Source organism: Geotrypetes seraphini, chromosome 2 (assembly GCF_902459505.1).
Source record: "Geotrypetes seraphini chromosome 2, aGeoSer1.1, whole genome shotgun sequence".
Taxonomy (NCBI): Eukaryota; Metazoa; Chordata; class Amphibia; order Gymnophiona; family Dermophiidae; genus Geotrypetes; species Geotrypetes seraphini.
The window spans coordinates 250,784,378-250,807,207 of NC_047085.1; the positions used below are offsets into that span (position 1 = coordinate 250,784,378).

General features: G+C 47.2%; 1 protein-coding gene across 1 annotated transcript in view; it reads right to left on the reverse strand.

Annotated features, from left to right (window-relative positions):
- FAM234B (family with sequence similarity 234 member B) overlaps positions 1-22,830 on the reverse strand; it is a 115,721-nt gene that overhangs the window by 18,257 nt on the left and 74,634 nt on the right. The window contains exon 7 of the mRNA XM_033929339.1: positions 17,721-17,862. Coding sequence (XP_033785230.1) covers positions 17,721-17,862 — 142 coding nt within the window. The remainder of the gene's footprint in view (positions 1-17,720; positions 17,863-22,830) is intronic.

Consider the following 22,830-nt stretch of genomic DNA (forward strand, 5'->3'; position numbering starts at 1 on the left):
ATAGTAATAATAGTAAAAATGAGACAATAGTAATAATAAAAGTGAATAATAAATAAGACACTTCAGTACGGGCTACGATTAAACGTGGGTAACTGTCATAGCCCCGGGCAGAAACTCATAGATGACAAGCACCAGGTTTGAGTAAAACCTAAATAAGTTCTGCCCCATACATCATCTGGTCTCAATGATAATCATAAAATTTAACAAAACACTAGTGAAAAACTTTGAGAGTAGCATGGAGGGGCAAAAAAATCGACTGAAAAAGCCCGTTCTTACTAACAAATATCAAAGTGCAAGTGCCAAGTGCAAAAATGCGAGTAAAATTGATAAAATATAATAATAGCTAAAGTGCAAAAAGTGAACAAAAAATTATGTATATGTTTTCATTCAAAATCCATAAATAAATCAATTCATGAGTACATCCCATATGAATATAAATCGTAATTCATATAATCCGTTCGTAGGACTTATCTCATAAAATATGTGATGATGAGAAAAGGGGAAAAAGATTTTTTTCAAAATTTCATTCAAAGTTCATGAATAAGTCCAACACATGATGAATCCAAAACCTGATTATATTTAGTCCTTTCAAAGGCTTCTCAGAGTTGGAGAAATCTTTCGGCTCTAATTTCAACTTTCATAAATGGACCAATTCATGGATACGTCCCCTCATCTAATACAGTCCACAATTCATTCGGTGCATTCATTAAACTTATCTAGTCAAAAAAGGCCTTTCGATCAAAAATTCATGAGTAAGTCCCACACGTAACCATTACTGATCATGCTACCATTAGTCCTTTAAGTAAACTTATCTGAACCATTTTAAGCATTATAATTTGTGTTACCTGCCAAGTAATTAAAAAACTAAGCTAGAAAGGTTGTCATCAATACGCTAATAGAAGCCCAAGGTATGCTACCATAATCCCTGTAGCCTGTCCCTAGTGATACACAGGCCCTTGTGAGCTGACCTTCTGCCTCCCTCTTCACGTCTCATTTTTACATTAGTGAATTAACCCCACCCTTTATGTGATATGATGAATTACTTGTAATTACAATTTTTCATGTATTAATTGAAGTTTATGTAAAATTAAATTATTGTAAGAATGAAAAATTTATAAATAAAAATATTAGTGAATTCCTATGAGAGTTTCATATAGGACTAAACAAGCATGCCATGCAAAATTGCAGCAGTGGCTGGAGGGTTGAAATGGAGTAGCAAGCTGAGAACCAAGAAGTCTGGGTTCAAATCCCGCTTCTCCCACTGACTATCCTTGTGATCTTTGGCAAGCTGCTTCACCCTATACAAATTACCATAGATTGCAAGTCCACTTGGACAGGGAAAGAGCTTGTGTACCTGAACTTGTAAATCACAGTCAATTCAGATTCAGAAAGATAAGTAATTAAAATTCAAACCCCAAGATCCAACAGTGTGTCATCCACATTCAAATAAAACAGTTTTAATAAGTCAGTAAAAAGTTTACTAAATACATGTTAACAGTTCTTCCACACGAATATCTACCAGAAAATTCCATGCTAAATACCCCATGTCCTATTGGCTGTTAAAGCCCAAACAAAACATAAGAACTACCATCTCCGGATCAGACCTTCGGTTCCTCAAGTCCAGCGATCCACACACGCGGAGGCCCAGCCAGGTGTACACCTGGCATAATTTTAGTCACCCATATCCCTCTATGCCTTTCTTAAGGAGATGTGCATCTAGTTTGCTTTTAAATCCTAGAACAGTGGATTCCACAATAACCTCCTCTGGGAGAGCATTCCAGATGTCCACCACTCGTTGCGTGAAGCAGAACTTCCTGATATTTGTCCTGGACTTGTCCCTCCTTAGCTTCAGTCCATGTCCTCTTGTCCGTGTCACATTGGACATTGTAAATAATTTTTTTCCTGCTCTATTTTGTCGATTCCTTTCAGTATTTTGAAAGTCTCGATCATATCCCCTTGCAGTCTCCTTTTCTCAAGGGAGAACAATCCCAGCCTCTTAAGCTGTTCCTCGTATTCCAAGTTCTCCATACCTTTTATTAGCTTCGTTGCTCGTCTCTGCACCCTCTCCAGCAGTTTTATATCCTTCTTTAGGTTGGGAGACCAATGTTGGACACAGTATTCCAAGTGTGGTCTGACCATTGCCCTATAAAGCAGCATTATAACCTTCTCCGATCTACTCGTGATTCCTTTCTTTATTATGCCTAACATTTTATTTGCTTTCTTTGCAGCTGCCGCGCATTGTGCCAACGGTTTCAGGGTCCTATCTATCAGTACACCCAGGTCCTTTTCTTGTTCGCTCTTACCCAGAGTTGCACCTGACATTCTATACTCGTGTTCCTTGTTCTTTCTGCCTAAATGCATTACTTTGCACTTTTCCACATTAAACTTTATCTGCCATTTCTCTGCCCATTTCTCTAACTGACACAAGTCACTCTGGAGTGCCTCGCTATCCTAATGTGTCAATATTAATTGAAAGATACAATCTAATGCTTTTCTTAACTAAATAGACCAAATATAGTGGGAGGGAAATTACCTCAGATGCCCAGGGTCTAAGTAACATTTAACTTGACCACTTACAGGCTGTCAATTACCATCCTATTTCAAAAACCTACATGCTTGAAATTACACAATCAACCTCATTGAGTTATATGAACATATTTCAGCAAAATTTGAGCACAAGTAATAAATGACAGCACTTATCTGATACAGCTGCATAATACAGACAGCATAAGTCAGATGTAGAAAATAACAGTTTCCAATGGGAGCCCATTTCACCTGTGGCTTCAAGGGAATTTTTGCCTGCTCTATATTCAATGCTCTGCTCGCCCCGCTGTCACTGGCTGTTAAACCCAAAGTTTTGTAGGAGATAACACATGTGGTGCTGCTGGCGGGATAGTATGGGCCACATATCTTTAGCCACACGCCCACTAAGTGAAACAAAAAAGGCCGCATGGGCCAAATCCCCCAGATGAGGGAGAAAGTAGACCACCTTGGGTTAACCCCCCCCCCCATAAGGTCCAAGATTAAGCAAGTCCCTCCTGGAAGAAATCCAACATCTTCTCTCTCTAATTCAGGGATGTCAAAGTCCCTCCTTGAGGGCCGCAATCCAGTTGGGTTTTCGGGATTTCCCCAATGAATATGCATGAGCTCTATTAGAATACAATGAAAAGCAGTGAATGCAAATAGATCGCATGCATATTCATTGGGGAAACCCTGAAAACTCGACTGGATTGCGGCCCTCGAGGAGGGACTTTGACTCCCCTGCTCTAATGGAATCTAATAAGTGAGGGGGACAGGAGTAAGTAATCCCTGCCCCGCCCCTTCCCCCTCCCCACTGGTTCTATCACATAAAATAACGTTGCCTGACCACATGCCTCGTTGTGTGCGACAGAGCTGGTGGAGAAAGAAAGGGCTACTATCAAATGAATTAGGCTGGTGATCACCTGACTGACGTGAAGAGGGAGGCAGAAGGTCAGCTCACAAGGGCCTGTGTATCACTAGGGACAGGCTACAGGGATTATGGTAGCATACCTTGGGCTTCTATTAGCCTATTGATGACAACCTTTCTAGCTTAATTACTAGGCAGGTAACACAAATTATAATGCGTAAAATGATTTATATCAGTGGTCTCAAACTCGCGGCACGCCAGGTACTATTTTGAGGCCTTCGGTATGTTTATCATAATCCCAAAAGTAAAATAAAAAAATTTCTTGATCATATGTCTCTTTAGCTATAAATTACAATATTATTATTAAGACTTAGCCAAAAGGAAAGATTTATAAACTATAAAGAGTTTTACCTCGTGCAAAATTGTCATTTCTTTAATAGAACATTAACTATATTTTCTGAGGCCTTCCAAGTACCTACAAATCCAAAATGTGGCCCTGCAATGGGTTAGAATTTGAGACCACTGATTTATATATAATGAGCTGCTTTGCATGCATTACCATGTGACACAACCCATTAACATTTACATAGACTTAACCCACATTAACTGCAGACACATTAAATTGCACAAAACCTGTTTTAGACATATTTATGCTGCATTAGACTTTTAACTTAACATACACTGGTCACAGAATCTGTACTGATTCTTTTGAGGTAGACTAGGGAGACGTGCGATATACAAATTACTATACAATGCATGGTAGGCATGCACAGAAGAAAATGAAGTGATAGACTTGTCCAGAGCCACAAGGAGCCACAGTAGGAAACAAACTCAGAACCTCTGGGTACAGAGTAGAGAATGACACAGGGACCGTTTAATGCGGTAAACCGTGGTCACCGCAGTAAATGCGCAGGAATGGACAAATTTGCAACTGGTTTACCGCAGGAATGGGGACAAGACCTTTTACCGCCCCGCGGAAATGGGAACAAGACCTTTTAATGCCCTGTGTGAGTGGTGAAAAGTCTTGCTCCTGTGGTAAAAAAAATTGTGCCTGTGTCAGACTTGGCATCTCCTCCCCAGCTCCTCTTGCACCTATTTTACCTTCAGAAGCCAGCCATGCCACGATGAAGACAGAAGGAACCCAAAAACCAAAGCCTGAGACCAATGTGATTTGAAGACTAAAATTACCAGACAACAAAAAGGTAGAAAAAAATTAATTTTATATTTTGTGGATTAGAATATTTCAGATTTGAAACATGTATCCTGCTAGAGCTGGTATTAGACATAACTGGAGACGGCAAAGCCCAGGCTGTGCTGCTTTAGCTTCCAGGTGGCTTAGGGCTCTCTCTCTCTCTGACCATAGGGCAGTTGCCCTAGTTGCTCTCCCCTAACACTATTCCTGGCTTGTGTGACTGAAGTATTCTGTTAGCTTGATATTTCTCTGTAGCATTCTGTAGTAATTTGGTTGTTCAATTTTCACAATAGTGGAAGGGATATTTGTGAAAGGGAGGGGAAACAGGGGTTTTGTTGATCCTTGCTCTGTATTATTTGTCTCTTTTTATACTTTAATAAAATAAGTTCAGTATAAAATTATAACTATTCGAGGCTTGTGTGGGTGGGATCTGACAGTTTGCAGGGCAGGGACGGGGACCGAGCTTGTAGGATGAGGACGGGGACTGAGCTCACGGGGACGGGGTAGGGGCAGGGATGAGCTCAAGGGGACGGGGCAGGAACGGTGATAAATTTTTCCCCCCGTTTCATTCTCTAGTACAGAGGCAGCCTCCCCAACCAACGTGCACTCCTACACTCTCAGTGGATGGAGTGTTAAGCTATACAGTATAGAGACTTATGAAAAAATAATCAATTAAAGTACCGGAGTAGGAATAGGTAATCGAGAAAACTCAAGCAGCTGTTAAGGTAATAGAGTAGAAGGCGCCATTACTGGCTCTCTCTTGATTTTGTATTTATTATTATTATTAATTTTTTATGTAGGTTTAAAAACTCTGCAGTTATAGTGGATTCCTCTGATTCTTCTTAATAGTGCTATCAATGTGAGTGTGTGCAGCGGAGAACTGTTAAACCCATATGCATCAAGAAATCGAGATCTCGGTACTGGAAGTGGTCTGTCGATATTGGTAGGTAGACTGATGACTGTTAGGTAGACTGGTACCGCAGTGACTGCTGAGGATAGGCCAATACTGAGGGAGACAGTGGAAGCACCGATACTGGCTGCTGGAGGTTACGTGAATACTAGCAATGATACCGAGGGTAGAAATTAGAATTGGTACTGAGCCTCGATAGAGTTAAAGTAGCCTAGAGCAGTGTTCTTCAACCTTTTTACACCAGGCAGGGAAAAAAAAATGATTTTGTGGACCGGCAAACTACTAGAACTGAAATTTTAAAACCCCGTTTCCGCCCCATCTCCATGAGCTCGGACCTCGCAAACCATCTGATCCCATCCGCACAAGCCTCAGTTATGATTTTATATTGAATGTACTTTATTAAAGTATAAAAAGAAACAATATTCTGTACAATTGTCATTTTAAAAATAAAAATAATACAGAGCAAGGATCAACAAAACCCCTGTCTCCCCTCTCCTTCACATATATCCCCTCTACTATCAAGAAAACTGAATAAGCCAAATTATTACAGAATGATACACAGAAATATCATGCTAACAGAATACCGCAGTCACACATAGCAGGAGTGCAACTAGGGCAACTGCCCCCTGGTCAGAGAGAGCCCTAAGCCAGCTGGAAGCTAAAGAAGCAGTGCCTGGGCTTTGCAGTCCCCAGTTATGTCTAACACCAGCTCTAGCAGGATATATATTTCAAATCTGATATATTCTAATCACAAAATAGAAATAAAAATATTTTTTCTACCTTTTGTTGTTTCTGGTTTCTGCTTTCATCTTCTTTTCACTCTCTTCCAGATCTGCCCTCTTCAATCCAGCATCTGCCCCTTCCATCCACTGTCTGCCCTCTCCCCCTTCCATATGGTATCTGTCTTCTTTCTATGCCCCTCTCTCCTTTCCATCCAGCCTGTGCTCCTTTTTACATGATTCATTCCAGCTTCACTGCTCTCTTCATTTTTATCTCTCCTACACCAGATCTAGCATCTTTGTCCCTCTCTATTTCTCTGCTGACCCCCCTTCCCATCATCAATCTCTCTACTTTCTCATTCCGTCTCTCCCCTTCCCCTCCTCTAATCTCCCTGCCAGCTGTTTCCTTCCTTTTTTCCTTCCCTACGCGCCTTCTCCCGTCCCTCCTCCCCCTGTTCAGCAGTAACTTTCTTCCCTTCCCTTTCCCTCCTCCCCTCCCAGTAGCATCTCTCTTTCTCCTTCCCTCCAGGTCCAGTAGCAGCTGTCCCTTTTTTTTCCCTTGTCCAGCAGCTTCACAGACTCCTTTCCCTCCTCCCCTCCCAGCAGCATCTCTCCTTCTCCTTCCCTCCAGGTCCAGTAGCAGCTGTCTCTTTTTTCCTTGCCCAGCAGCTTCCCAGTCTCCATCAGTGGCTTTCTCCCCTCCCAGCAGCTCTCCGTACTTGCTAGCGCAGCCTTGGGTCCTTTGATGGGTCCTGCCGCCTCTGAGGAAAGAGGAAGTTGCATCATCAGAGGCGGCTGTGACTCAGCAAAAGCCCCAAGGCTGCCTTCCTGAATCGCTGCGCTGGTAAATACCGACAGCTGCTGGGAGGGGAAAAAGCCACGGTTGGAGGCTCCCCATGATCTCGCCGTCCCTGCAGCTCGATCTTGCCGGCCCTGTGTGGACCGGCAAGAAATTGCAGCTGTCGATCTCGCCGGCCCTGTGCAGACCGGCAGGAATTTTCTGCGGACCGGAACCGGTCCACAGACTGGCGGTTGAAGAACAGTGGCCTAGAGCAAGGCTTTAAACATACCGTATGGCCTTTGAAGCTAATTAAGCTGGGCCGGTACCAATTAGAGAGTGCATTGAGACTAATTTCATTGCATTGCATGGCCAGCCCAATGACATACTGCTATGCTGCATATGATGAAGTGGATGCGCCGGTACCATGTGCCATGAAGCTGATACATAAGGTGCAGCAGGGTGTCGAAGTGTTGGTAACCCCAAAAAGAAGCATGCTTCTGGCATCGATGTAAGGCATGCATCGAGTGACTTGATGCCTGCAACAATTGTTAAGGCTTCACATGTTGAGTATGAAGATGATGCTTGAGAACAATGTTGATGTCGACATCGATGTGCACCAGTACCGAAAGGAAATCGGCATCACAGAAAAAATGCCAACTTGCTGGAAAAGCACAGTTACTTACCGTAACAGGTGTTATCCAGGGACAGCAGGCAGATATTCTTAACGCATGGGTGATGTCACCGACGGAGCCCCGGTACAGACACTTTTAACTAGAAAGTTCTAGTTGGCCGCACCGCGCATGCGCAAGTGCCTTCCCGCCCGACGGAGGAGTGCGTGGTCTCCAGTAAAGATAAGCCAGCTAAGAAGCCAACCCGGGGAGGTGGGTGGGACGTAAGAATATCTGCCTGCTGTCCCTGGATAACACCTGTTACGGTAAGTAACTGTGCTTTATCCCAGGACAAGCAGGCAGCATATTCTTAACGCATGGGTGACCTCTAAGCTAACAGAGAGGGAGGAGGGATGGTTGGCCATTAGGAAAATAAATTATGTAACACAGATTGGCCGAAGTGTCCATCCCGTCTGGAGAAGGTATCCAGACAGTAGTGAGTAGTGAACGTGTGAACTGAGGACCAAGTGGCAGCCTTGCAAATTTCCTCGATGGGCGTGGAACGGAGGAAAGCCACAGAAGCAGCCATAGCTCTGACTCTGTGGGCCGTGACAGCACCTTCCAGTGAGAGACCGGCCCAAGCATAACAGAACGCAATGCAGGCAGCAAGCCAGTTGGAAAGCGTCCGTTTAGAGACAGGACGACCTAGGCTGTTAGGGTCGAAGGACAAAAAGAGCTGAGGAGACGAGCGGTGAGCCCTGGTACGGTCAAGGTAGTATGCAAGGGCACGCTTACAGTCCAGCGTGTGCAACGCCTGTTCCCCCGGATGAGAATGGGGTTTCGGGAAAAAGACAGGTAACACAATGGACTGGTTGAGGTGAAATTCCGAGACCACCTTGGGAAGGAATTTAGGATGGGTACGCAGAACCACCTTGTCATGGTGAAAAACAGTGAAAGGTGGATCGGCAACCAGTGCATGCAGCTCACTAACCCTCCTGGCAGAGGTGATGGCAATGAGGAAAAGCACCTTCCATGTAAGAAATTTGAGTGAAGTTGTGGCAAGAGGCTCAAACGGGGGTTTCATGAGGGCTGATAAAACCACATTCAGGTCCCAGACGACTGAAGGAGGCTTCAGAGGCAGTTTGACATTGAAGAGGCCTCTCATGAACCGGGAAATCAGGGGATGAGCCGTAAGAGGATAGGTTCATGAAACGCCGTGATGGCACTGAGGTGGACTCTGATTGAGGTAGACTTGAGGCCAGCATCGGACAGAGAGAGCAAATAGTCCAGTACAGTTTCCACCGCCAAAGAGGTGGGATCGTGGTGATGTAGTAGACACCAAGAGGAGAACCGGGCCCACTTCTGATGGTAACATTGGAGGGTGGCCGGTTTCCTGGAGGCATCCAAAATGCGACGGACAGGCTGAGACAGATTCTCTGGAGAGGTCAGCCCGAGAGAAACCAAGCTGTCAGGTGGAGCGAGGACAGATTGGGATGCAGTAGAGACTGTTGCTGCTGTGTAAGTAGAGTAGGAAACACAGGAAGAGGAATGGGTTCTCTGGAGCTTAGCTGGAGCAGGAGGGAGAACCAGTGTTGGCGAGGCCACCGAGGGGTGATGAGAATCCCTGCGGAGTTTGAATAACGTCCGCAACATCAGAGGCAGTGGAGGAAAGGCATAGAGGAACCGATCCGTCCAGTTGAGCAGGAATGCATCCGGGGCCAGACAATGAGGAGAGAAGAGTCTGGAACAGAAATGGGGCAGCTGATGGTTGTGAGGAGCTGCAAAGAGGTCCACCTGAGGAGTGCCCCACCAAGCAAAGATGGAGCGGAGTGTGGGAGGATCCAGAGTCCACTCGTGAGGCTGAAGGATGCGGCTGAGATTGTCGGCCAGGGAGTTCTGTTCGCCCTGGATATAGACAGCCTTGAGGAAGAGACTGTGGGCCGTGGCCCAGGTCCAGATGCGGATGGCCTCCTGACAGAGGAGGGGAGATACGGTGCCGCCTTGCTTGTTTATGTAGTACATGGCGACTTGGTTGTTTGTGCACAGGAGAAGAACCTGAGGGTAGAGAAGGTGCTGGAAGGCCTTGAGAGCATAGAACATGGCCCTGAGTTCCAGGAAATTGATGTGGTATTGACGTTCCTGATGGGTCCAGAGCCCCTGGGTGCGAAGATCTCCCAGGTGAGCTCCCCATGCATAGGGGGAGGCATCTGTTGTGATAATCATGGAGTGAGGGGGTAGATGAAAGAGTAGACCCCTGGAAAGATTGGAGGAGTTCAACCACCATTGAAGAGATTGCTGAAGAGACGATGTCACAGAGATGGGATGAGAAAGAGGATCCATGGTCTGTGACCATTGGTTGGCCAGAGTCCACTGAGGTGTCCTGAGGTGGAGTCGCGCCAGCGGAAGCACATGGACCGTCGAGGCCATGTGGCCCATGAGGACCATCATTTGTCGAGCTGGGATGGAGCGACGAAGGAGCACCTGACGGCAGAGGTGGAGCAGGGTCCGTTGGCGGTCTGAGGGGAGAAACGCCCTCATCAGAGTGGTGTCGAGGACGGCTCCAATGAACTGAAGTCGCTGTGTGGGAAGCAGATGCGACTCGGGGTAGTTGATCTCGAACCCCAGGAGATGGAGGAAGGAGATGGTGTGCTGAGTGGCTTGTAGCACAAGTGGAGACGTAGGTGCTTTTACCAACCAATCGTCCAAGTAGGGGAACACCTGGAGGTTGTGAGACCTGAGAAAGGCCGCCACCACAATAAGGCACTTGGTGAACACCCTGGGCGATGATGCCAGGCCAAAGGGTAGCACTTTGTACTGATAGTGACGGTGCTGTATCTGAAATCGGAGGTAGCGACATGAAGTCAGATTGATTGGAATGTGAGTGTAGGCCTCTTTGAGGTCTAGGGAACATAGCCAGTCATGTTGAGAGAGAAGTGGGTAAAGCGTGGCAAGGGAGAGCATTCTGAACTTTTCCTTGACCAGACACTTGTTGAGGTCCCGGAGATTAAGGATGGGACGGAGGTCTCCTGTCTTCTTGGGAACCAGGAAGTAGCGTGAGTAGAATCCCTGACCCCTTTGGTCTGGGGGTACCTCTTCGATGGCATTGAGAAGAAGGAGGGAGTGGACCTCCCTCAGGAGGAGGGGGGATTGGGAGGAGTGGGAAGCAGACTCTATGGGAGGATTGTCTGGTGGAAGAGTCTGAAAATTTAGAGAGTAGCCGTGGCGAATGATGTTGAGGACCCATTGGTCTGATGTGATCTCCCAACGGCTGAGGAAGAGTTGGAGGCGTCCTCTGATAGGCTGAGGAAGAGGCAATGATGGTGGGAGACTGGCTATGCCCTGGAGAAAAGAGTCAAAAGGGTTGAGATGGTTTTGACGGAGGGAGAGGCTTGGCAGGTTGATGAGACTGGGAGCGAGCCTGAGATTGATGCTGGTGACGAGGACGGCGAGACTGCTGTTGAGGCGGGTTGAGAGGTCTGGCCGAGAACCTGCGCTGGTAGAAGGACTGCTGTCTGTAGGGGCGAGCAGGCGGAGTCTTCTTTTTAGGTTTCACCAGAGTATCCCACCTGGTCTCGTGCGCTGAGAGTTTCTGGGTTGTTGAGTCCAGGGACTCCCCGAAGAGTTCGTCACCAAGACAAGGTGCGTTAGCCAGGCGGTCTTGGTGGTTAATGTCGAGGTCAGAAACTCTCAGCCAGGCCAAACGCTGCATGGCAACAGCCATGGCAGATGCTCGAGAGGTCAGCTCAAATGTGTCATAAATGGAGCGCACCATGAATTTCCGGAGTTGGAGTAGACTGGAAATTTGCTGTTGGAAGAGAGGGACCTTACGTTCAGGAATGTATTTCTGTAAGGAGGAGAGTTGTTGCACCAAATGCTTCATGTAGAAGGAGAAGTGAAAGGTGTAATTATTTGCCCTGTTGGCCAGCATTGCATTCTGGAAAAGGCGCTTGCCAAACTTGTCCATAGTTTTTCCCTCTCTGCCAGGAGGGGTGGAGGCATAGACACTGGAGCCCTGAGTTTTCTTCAAGGTGGACTCTACCAGGAGAGATTCAAGGGGCAATTGAGGCTTGTCAAACCCTGGGATTGGAATGACCCGGTACAAGCTATCCAGTTTGCGAGGGGCCCCGGGGACAGTGAGGGGGTTCTCCCAATTTTTGTAAAAAGTTTCCCGTAGGATGTCGTGGACGGGTAACTTAAGAAATTCTTTGGGAGTTTGCTCAAAGTCTAGGGCATCGAGAAAAGCCTGGGACTTTTTAGAGTCGGACTCTAAGGGAATGGAAAGAGCCGTTGACATCTCCCTGAGGAATTTGGTGAAAGAGGACTGTTCAGGTTTTGAAACGGTATCAGCCACCGAGGGTTCCTCGTCCGTCGACGAAGCGTCTTCCTCGGTACCATGCGGGGATTCTTCCCATAAGTCCGGGTCCCTGATGTCGGGGTGCGCACAGCGGGACATCGGTGTGGAGGGCTCGGCATGGCGGGTCTTAGAGAGAGACTTGCCGGAGCATACCGAGGCGGTACCGGGAGAAGAAGACCGGTGCCGTTCCTGGTACTGGGAAGGATCGGTATCAGAGCGGGCCTGCACCGTAGGTTGGGAACGGTGTGGTTCAGCCGAGAGCACCGGCATGGAAGTGTTAAGCGGTACGGAGGGGGTCGACACCGATGGAATCGTGCGAGGCTCGGACCGGTCCTGTACCGGAAGGTGTGGGGCCAGCATCGCCGGCAACAGTTGTTGGAGTTGCTGCTGCAGCTGCTCTTGTAATTGGGCTTGGAGTATGGCCGCGATGCGGTCATCCAGGGGAGGCACCGGTACCGCTTTTTTCTTCTTCGGTACCATAGGTGCCGCTCTACGCGCCGGCGATGAGGAGGCCGATGACGAGGCACTCACCGATATCGGAGCGGAGCGTTTGCGAGGTCGGTGCGGTGCCGGGAAGACTGGCGTCGCAACCGTGGCAGGAGGGCGCTCAAGGGAAGTGGAAGGCTTCTTAGCCGGCTTACCTGGGGCCAGCGACCCCGAAGAAGGATCCGGTGGCGTCGAAGTAGTCGGTGCCGACTTTTGAGGTGCCGTCGACGTCGCAGCAGGTTCCATAGCAGATCTGGTACCGAAAAGAATATTTTGCTGGATCTGTCTATTTTTCAATGTGCGCTTTTTAAGAGTAGCACAGTGAGTGCAGGTGTTAGCCCGATGCTCCGGACCCAAGCACTGCAGGCACCAATTGTGCAGGTCGGTGAGAGAGATCGGGCGTGCACACCGCTGGCACTTCTTAAAGCCCGGTTGAGGGGGCATGAAGGGAAACACGGCCTCCGCAAAATTGAAGCCGGAGGCCCTGCCGGGGCCGGCCTAAAAAAATAAGGAAAACTCGACGTTTTTGTTTTTTTTTTAAAGTAAAAAATAAAGTATTCCGAAGGAAAAAATAGAAGAAAAACGAAAAAATACGCGAGCGGGAAGGCAGAAACTAGTTTTTCAACGGCCGTTGAAAACACATGCGTCTTCTTCGCTCCGCGGAAACGAAGAAACTGGGGACCACGCACTCCTCCGTTGGGCGGGAAGGTACTCGCGCATGCGCGGTGCGGCCAACTAGAACTTTCTAGTTAAAAGTGTCCGTACCGGGGCTCCGTCGGTGACGTCACCCATGCGTTAAGAATATGCTGCCTGCTTGTCCTGGGATAATAGTTAATACTGCATATGGTGAAATAGATGCACCAGTACCATAAGCTAGGAAGCTGGTACTGTAGGTGCAGCAGGGTGTCAAAGCGTTGGTAACTCCAAAAAGAGGCACACTTCAGAAATGACAACCTGCGTCAATGAATGATGGCGTCAATGAGAGGCATGCATCAAGTGACTCAATGCTGGAAATGCATATGACACTGATGATAATATCAATGTCTATGTCCACTGGTACTGACAGGAATCGGTACTACACATAAGTCCAATCTGCTGGGTATCCAACCCCAGGCCGAATGTTTTCTTATAAAGAAAATATGAAGGAACAAAAACATCCTTCGACACCCCCGAAAGCACTGGCAACTCCCCCCCCCTTTCACCCGACACCCCTGACAGCACTGGCAACAACCCCCACATCACCCAACACTCCCGACAGCACTGGCAACACTCCCCATATCACCTGAGAATCCCGTACCTTGCGCTACAAAATTAGCAGGAGGGAAGTCCACTCTCTCCTGCCTACAGGGCTGTGTGTTGTGAATGATGGGCCTTCCCCCTCGCAATGCATCTTGGGATGCAGTGGGAGAGGCCTAAGGCCCCGATTAGCTAACATCAAGGCCCTGTAGGCAGGAGGGAGAGGGCTTCCCTCCTGCCAATTTTGCAGCGCAAGGTACAGGAGTGTCGGATGCTGTTGGGGGAGAGGGGGGTTTGCTAGTGCTGTTGGGAGTGTCGGGTGACTGTGGGGTGTTGCCAGTGCTGTCGGGGTTTCAAGGGATGTTGGGGGGAGGGGTTTAGTGGGGGGGTTCTCTGTGGAGGGGGCTGGGGGACCGCTGCCTGTGAGGGAGGAAGGGAGAGAGAGGAATCTCCCTGCCAGTTCAGCTGATCCTGGCAAGGGGAATTCACATCAGCTGAGCAGCAGGAATCTCCGAAACTGGCTCAGCTGATAGGGATTCCCCTGCCGCAATCAGACAAGGTAGTTGGGTGCATCTACAAAACTTGTTTTTGTGTGCTTTTCAGGTGGATGTTTTTATTTTTGAAAATGGCCAAAAAGATAAGATGTCCTAAGAACCAAAACTTATGCATAGGTCATTTTCGAAAATAAAAGACAGACGTCTGGCAGCTTTGAAAATGGACATTTTTTTCCTACTGGTTTTATGGATGTCTTGCCCAAAATGTCCAACTTCAGATTTAGACGTCCTATCGAAAATGCCCATCTAAAGTTTCACCATCTTCTCAGGGGGAATCTTCACATTACCAAGGCCAAGCTGGGAGAGTGGGTGACGAGATGGCAGATGAAGTTTAATGTAGAGAAATGTAAAATCTTGCATGTAGGAAACAGAAACCCAAAGCACAGCTATACAATGGGAGGGCTGGTAATGGGTGAAAGTACCCAAGAAAAGGACTTGGGGGTAATAGTGGACAAGACAATGAAGCCGTCAGCACAGTGCGCAGCGGCCACTAAAAAGGCAAATAGAATGCTATGTACTATCAAGAAAGGTATTACAACCAGAACAAAAGAAGTTATCCTGCCGTTGTATCGGGCGATGGTGTGCCCCCATCTGGAGTACTGCATCCAATATTGGTCACCGTACCTAAAGAAGGATATGGCGATACTCGAGAAGGTTCAGAAAAGAGCGACACGATTGATATAAGGTATGGAAAACCTTTCATATGCTGAAAGATTAGAGAAACTAGGGCTCTTTTCCCTAGAGAAGCGGAGACTTAGAGGGGACATGATAGAGACTTACAAGATCATGAAGGGCACAGAGAAAGTGGAGAGGGACAGATTCTTCCAACTTTCAATAACTACAAGAACGAGAGGGAATTCGGAAAAATTAAGAGGGGACAGATACAGAACCAATGCTAGGAAGTTCTTCTTCACCCAAAGGGTGGTGGACACCTGAAATGCACTTCCAGAGGGTGTCATAGGACAGAGTACGGTATTGGGGTTCAAGAAGGGATTAGATAACTTCCTGAAGGAAAAGGAGATAGAGGGGTATAGATAGAGGATCACTATACAGGTCCTGGATCTGATGGACCGCCGCGTGAGCGGACTGCTGGGCACGATGGACCTATGGTCTGATCCAGCAGATGCACTGCTTATGTTTTTATGTTCTCAAATTAACACTTCTTAAAGCACTTTGTAGAATTTCTAAATTTAGCTCTATTGGAAGTAGAATTATCTGCTTGTGTAGTTTTGAATCCATTTTTAAGTCAATAACTCCCATGATTCCTGTGTCAGACTTAAATTCTTCCACATCTTTTCCTACTTGAATTATTCTTCTTTCCATAAATTTCATTTGAGAAGACAGAGAATTCACTACAAGATGAACAGACTTTTACAGATCTGAAATTGCAAGCCAAAGATTTCTAAAATCTCTTCCATAGATTTGGTAGTCAGCACCTCTGGTAGGAATACAATTGCATTCTCAGAGTCTCTTATCTCTATACCACTTTCTGCTACCTAAGTAGTGGCAGGGCTGTACTCCATTCCAGGAGTTACGTTCTTCTCCACAGCCAGAACCAATTTCTCAGCAGCTAATGGTAGACCCTCCACCTGCTCTAGAAGACCTTCCTTGCCACCAGGGGCCTGAATAACTTCCTGGTCAGGGACCTGCAACAAATACATCTGAGCTGCAATCAGACAGCTTGTGTAACAAGGTTATTGAGTTCCTTGATTAGGGCTAACAGTTGGCTCATTCCCAAAGGAGATCTCACCATCTCTTTGATGTATCATAACAACATAAAAATAGCCTTACTGGGTCAAACCAATGGTCCATCAAGCCCAGTAGCCCTTTCTCACGGTGGCCAATCCAGGTCACTAGTACCTGGCCAAAATCCAAGGAGTAGCAATATTCCATGCTACCAATACAGGGCAAGCAGTGGCTTCCCCCATGTCTTTCTCAATAACAGACTATGGACTTTTCCTCCAGGAATTTGTCCAAACCTTTCTTAAATCCAGCTACGCTATCTGCTCTTACCACAACCTCTGGCAATGCATTCTAGAGCTTAACTATTCTCTGGGTGAAAAAAAATTTCCTCCTACTGATTTTAAAATATTTCCCTGTAACTTCATTGAGTATCCCCTAGTCTTTCATTTTTGACAGAGTGAAAAATCGATCCACTTGTACCCATTCTACACCACTCAGGATTTTGTAGACTTCAATCATATTTCCCCTCAGCCGTCTCTTTTCCAAGCTGAAGAGCCCTAACCGTTTTAGTCTTTCCTCCAAGTAGGAGGCTCCTGGATCCAACTTGCATTCGAGGACCATTAACAGATCAATCGGACCTATAACAGGTGCAGCCAAAGGCTGTTGCAGCTTAGCTTGCTTGTCCCTGTGCTTGTCGATAGTGGAACACTAGAGAAAATCCAAAAAGGTAAGAGATCACAGCAGCATTTGTGTACAGCAGCAATCTTGGATCCCCTGCAGCTCACAAGCTCACTTACACCAGTTAATTTAATACTAACATCATTGCGCTGAAGATAACGGAAAACCTCATTTTCTCTCAGTGTGTTCATAAGATAAAATAATCACTGAGAAAAAATAAGGATTCCTGTTAATTTGATGTTAACATTGTTGCACTGAAGATATCAGCGTTCGTGTTGAACTTTATTCGTATGGTAGTTCTAGCATCACTTTTAACATCCTGATGCAGCCCAAGGGTGAAATGAGGTCACGTCAAGTTTAAAAAAATAAAATAAAAGACTGACCTTATTGATTGCGATACTTGTGTTACTGCCTTAAATGTGTGAGTCATAGAGCCTCTGTGGTTTTTCCCATTGGCATATACCTATACATACCTAGTTTATATCTTTGGTATAGCGAGTGCTTCTGGTAAAATTCTTCATCTAACCTTTCCTTCCCACCCAATGTCTCTTCACTCTAATAAATAAAAATTATGGGGATTTTATCCACTATGAGTTGACAGTCCTGGAGTAGTTAAAAACAGAAGCCCACCTGCTAGGAGACTGTATGTGAGAAGAAACCTCATCAAAGGGAGGTGCCATGTTGGAAAACTAACAAGCAAAAGGCTTTGCCAAAACAAGATATTTGAGAGTCCAGGTGTAACTCCTAAAGCCGGCACAGTTCAGCCGGACACCCCTGTCTCACTGAAGAGAAAATCTCAACAGGAGAAATAGCATTGCCAGCTCACTGAAGAGAAACCTCAACAGGAGAAACAGAATGGCAGTCTCACTGAAGAGAAACCTCAACAGGAGAAATAATTTCCAGTCACAGCCAGAATTCAGGAGCTAGTTGAATAGCGACCATTTCCTGCTGGGAGATAGAGAATACTGGAAACACAGGAGGAGTGCCAGCCAATAGGACCACCTGTTAATCAGTTTCTCTATCTCCGCCTGCTGGTAGATGTGTGCTATCCCATTGGTCTCTGGATTCATCTGCTGCAGTTGCTAAGGAAAGTACTGTTTCCATGGTGCAAGAAATAGCACACAATTGTACCTGTAAACGAATATCAGATCTGACAAATTAACAGATCGCCTCTTCTCCCATTCTGGTTCCTTCGCCTGCAGAATATGAGGAAAGCTGTCCCGGTTCCTTGCTTGGGCAAAGAGATCCTTAACAGCCACAGCCTGGACATTCCCTGCAAATCAAAGACATTACAATATAAGGCCTCTGAGAGGGGAAGACTAGCAGGGGAGCCAAGCAGGGAGATCCTCTACAAATTTGAAAGAGCTTCAGTGCAGAAATATAGTGATGGGAAAAGAAGTGGGTGGATGTGGAAAAAAGCACAGTTACTTACCGTAACAGGTGTTATCCAGGGACAGCAGGCAGATATTCTTGACTGATGGGTGACGGCACCGACGGAGCCCCGGTACGGACAATTTTAGAGTGATTGCACTCTAAGAACTTGGAAAGTTCTAGTAGGCCACACCGCACACGCGCGAGTGCCTTCCTGCCCGACAGAGGCGCGCGGTCCCCAGTTAGGATAAGCCAGCTAAGAAGCCATCCCGGGGAGGTGGGTGGGACGCAAGAATATCTGCCTGCTGTCCCTGGATAACACCTGTTACGGTAAGTAACTGTGCTTTATCCCAGGACAAGCAGGCAGCATATTCTTGACTGATGGGTGACCTCCAAGCTAACAAAAAGAGGGATGGAGGGAAGGTTGGCCATTAGGAAAACAAATTTTGCAAAACAGATTGGCCGAAGTGTCCATCCCGTCTGGAGAATGCATCCAGACAATAGTGAGATGTAAAAGTATGAACTGAGGACCAAGTAGCAGCTTTGCAGATTTCCTCAATAGGAGTGGAACGGAGGAAAGCCACAGATGCTGCCATAGCTCGAACTCTATGGGCCGTGACAGAACCTTCCAGTGTCAGTCCGGACTGAGCATAACAGAATGAAATGCACGCTGCAAGCCAATTTGACAATGTACGTTTAGAAACAGGACGTCCCAATTTATTTGGATCAAAGGACAGAAAGAGTTGGGGAGATGATCTGTGGGGCTTAGTACGCTCTAAATAGTAAGCTAAAGCCCTTTTACAGTCCAAAGTATGCAGAGCCTGTTCTCCAGAATGAGAGTGAGGTTTCGGAAAGAAAACAGGCAGAACAATGGATTGGTTGAGATGGAATTCAGAGACAACCTTAGGGAGAAACTTTGGATGTGTACGCAGAACCACCTTGTCATGATCCGCAACTAGTGCATGTAGCTCACTGACCCTCCTAGCAGAGGTGAGACTGATAAGGAAGACCACTTTCCAAGTGAGGAACTTGAAAGGAGTCGTAGCCAAAGGTTCAAACGGAGGTTTCATTAAGGCGGAGAGAACCACATTAAGGTCCCAGACTACAGGGGGTGCTTTGAGAGGTGGTTAAAAAGACCCCGCATGAATCTGGAAACCAAAGGATGAGCTGAAAGGAGTTTTCCATGAACTGGCTCATGAAAAGCCGCAATAGCACTGAGGTGGACTCTGATGGAAATAGAATTGAGACCAGCGTCAGACAAAGAAAGAAGGTAATCCAACAATGTCTCCACAGCAAGGGACGTAGGATTATAATGATGAAGAAGACACCAGGAAGAAAATCTTGTCCACTTCTGATGGTAACATTGCAGAGTGGCCGGTTTCCTGGAGGCATCCAGAATAGAACGAACGGGCTGAGACAAAAGAGTATCATTCGAAGTCAGCCCGAGAGATACCAAGCTGTCAGGTGCAGAGATTGGAGGTTGGGATGTAGAAGGGTCTCCTGATGCTGTGAAAGCAGAGAAGGAAACAATGGAAGAAGAATAGGTTCTCTGGAACTGAGTTGAAGTAGAAGGGAGAACCAGTGTTGCCTGGGCCACCGTGGAGCGATGAGAATCATGGTGGCTTGTTCCCTCTTGAGCTTGAACAAGGTTTGCAACATGAGAGGTAGCGGAGGGAAAGCATACAGGAACAGATTGGACCAATCCAGGAGAAATGCATCCGCTGCCAGACGGTGAGGAGAGTAGAGTCTGGAGCAGAAGAGGGGCAGCTGGTGATTGTGAGGAGCTGCAAAGAGGTATATCTGAGGAGTGCCCCACTGAGCGAAAATGGACTGTAGAGTGAAAGGATGGAGTGTCCACTTGTGAGGCTGGAGAATTCTGCTGAGCTTGTCTGCTAAGGAATTCTGTTCTCCCTGAATGTAGATAGCTTTCAGGAATAGTTGGTGATCTGTGGCCCAAGCCCAAATCTTCTGGGCTTCCTGGCACAAGAGGCGAGAGCCCGTCCCACCTTGCTTGTTGATGTAGTACATCGCAACTTGATTGTCTGTGCACAGCAGGAGGACCTGAGGAAAGAGAAGATGTTGGAAAGCCTTGAGGGCATAAAACATCGCTCTGAGTTCCAGGAAATTGATGTGATGCTTCATTTCCTGGGCTGTCCAAAGTCCTTGAGTTTGGAATTCGTTCAAATGAGCTCCCCAGGCATAAGGGGAGGCGTCGGTGGTGATGACAAGTTGATGAGGAGGTAGATGGAACAGAAGACCCCTGGAGAGATTTGAGGATATCAACCACCATTGTAGAGACTGACGAAGAGATGATGTCACAGATATGTGTCATGAGCAAGGATCCGTCGCTTGGGACCACTGGGTAGCTAGGGTCCATTGAGGAGTGCGCAGGTGAAGACGTGCGAAGGGTGTGACATGAAATGTGGAGGCCATGTGACCCAAGAGTACCATCATTTGCTTGGCAGAGATGGAACATTGTGGAAGTACCTGCTGACATAGAGATTGAAGAGTTTGAAGACGGTTGGACGGCAGGAACGCTCTCATGAGTACTGTGTCCAGCACCGCTCCAATGAATTGAAGTCTCTGAGTGGGGATGAGATGAGATTTGGGTAGATTGATCTCGAACCCCAGAAGTTGTAGAAACAGGACGGTGTGGTTGGTGGCCAGGAGTACTGTCTGAGATGAATTGGCCTTGATTAACCAATCGTCCAGGTAAGGAAAGACCTGAAGGTGGTGAGAGCGTAGAAAGGCAGCCACCACAATCAGACATTTGGTGAACACTCTTGGAGAGGAGGCAAGATCGAAGGGCAGTACCTTGTATTGGTAATGACAATGATTGATCATTAAGCGGAGGTACTGTCTGGATGCCGGATTGACCGGTATGTGAGTGTAAGCCTCTTTGAGATCGAGGGAGCATAGCCAGTCGCCTTGATTGAGAAGAGGGTAAAGAGTGGCCAGAGATAGCATCCTGAATTTTTCTTTGACCAAGCATTTGTTGAGATCGCGAAGATCTAAAATGGGTCTGAGATCTCCTGTTTTTTTGGGGACTAGAAAGTAACGGGAGTAGAATCCCTGCCCCTTCTGATCTAGAGGAACTTCCTCTATTGCGTTCAGAAGGAGGAGGGATTGAACCTCCTGAAGAAGGAGGGAAGACTGAGGAGTGTTCAAAGCAGATTCTTTTGGCAGACTTTGGGCAGGAAGTGTCTGAAAGTTGAGAGAGTAGCCGTGGCGGATGATGTTGAGGACCCATTGATCCGAGGTGATGATTTCCCAACGGCTGAGGAAAAAAGTAAGACGGCCACCTATAGGTTGAGGTAGGTGGTCAGATGTTAGGAAGCTGGCTATGCCCTGGAGAACTAAGTCAAAAGGGCTGTGTGGATTTTTTTCTGTGGAGGTGGCTTCGCAGGCTGCTGCTGTGGGGGCCTAGGGGTCTGTTGTTGTTGCTGACGTTGACGCCTAGGTTGTTGGGGAGCTGATGGCAAGGGACGAGCCACATAACGGCGTTGATAGGCCGACTGTTGCCTGAAAGGCCGCGCCGGTGGAGTCTTCTTTTTTGTTTTTAGCAGAGTATCCCTTCTAGTCTCATGGGCGGAGAGCTTTTGGGTGGTAGAGTCCATGGATTCCCCGAAGAGTTCATCCCCCAGGCATGGTGCATTAGCCAACCGATCTTGATGGTTGACATCAAGCTCCGACACTCTGAGCCAAGCAAGACGACGCATAGCCACAGACATGGCCGTTGCTCTGGTGGTAAGTTCGAATGTGTCATAAATTGATCGAACCATAAACTTACGGAGTTGGAAGCGAGAGGACGAGCAGTGGTGAAAAGCCTGTCGTTTTCGTTCAGGAAGGTACTTTTCAAAGGAAGCCATGGTGGTGAGAAGATGCTTGAGATAGAAAGAGAAATGGAAAGCATAATTACCAGATCTATTAGCTAGCATCGCATTCTGGTATAACCGTTTACCAAACTTGTCCATGGCTTTACCTTCCCTGCCAGGAGGGACAGAAGCATATACACTAGCTCCGGCAGACTTCTTAAGCGTAGATTCCACAAGAAGGGATTCATGTGGAAGCTGCGGCTTATCAAATCCAGGGATAGGAATCACTTTATACAAAGAATCCAATTTACGAGGGGCTCCTGGGATGGTCAAAGGAGTCTCCAGATTCTTATAAAAGATTTCCCTCAAGATATCATGGAGGGGTAGTTTGAGAAATTCCTTTGGAGGCTGGTCAAAATCCAGTGCATCAAGGAAGGCTTTGGATTTTTTAGACTCAGCCTCCAAAGGAATAGAAAGGGATTCACAAATATCTTTCAGGAAGGAAGTGAAAGATGTGGAATCTTGATTGGCGGATGGATCAGGGGCAGCAGGATCATCCTCATCCGAGGAACACTCACCCTCAGAAAGAAAAGGCTCTTCGGAGTCACCCCACAGATCAGGGTCCCTAATATGGGAGCTACGGTCTCGAGACTCCGGAGTGGAGGGTTCCAGGTGTCGGGATTTGCATGCCGACTTACCTGACCTCAAAGACACGGTACCGGGAGATGTTACAGGCTGCAACGGTGCCGAAGTCTGAACAGCCTGGTGTTGAGCTCTCGGTTCCGGTGCGAGGACTGGCATAGAGACCGATGAAGCGGAGTGAACCGGTACCGACAAAGTGGACGCAGACAAAAGAGGCTGCTCCACTGCCGGTACCAGTGGCTCAGACCGGACCGGGACTGGAAGGCTCGGTGTCAAGAGAGTAGGAAGGAGCTGTTTTAACTGCTCCTTGAGCTGCACCTGCAGGACGGCTGCAATGCGCTCGTCCAGAGAAGGCACCGGTACCGCCTTTTTCTTCTGCAGTACCTGCGGTGCCGCTCAACGCCCCGAGAATG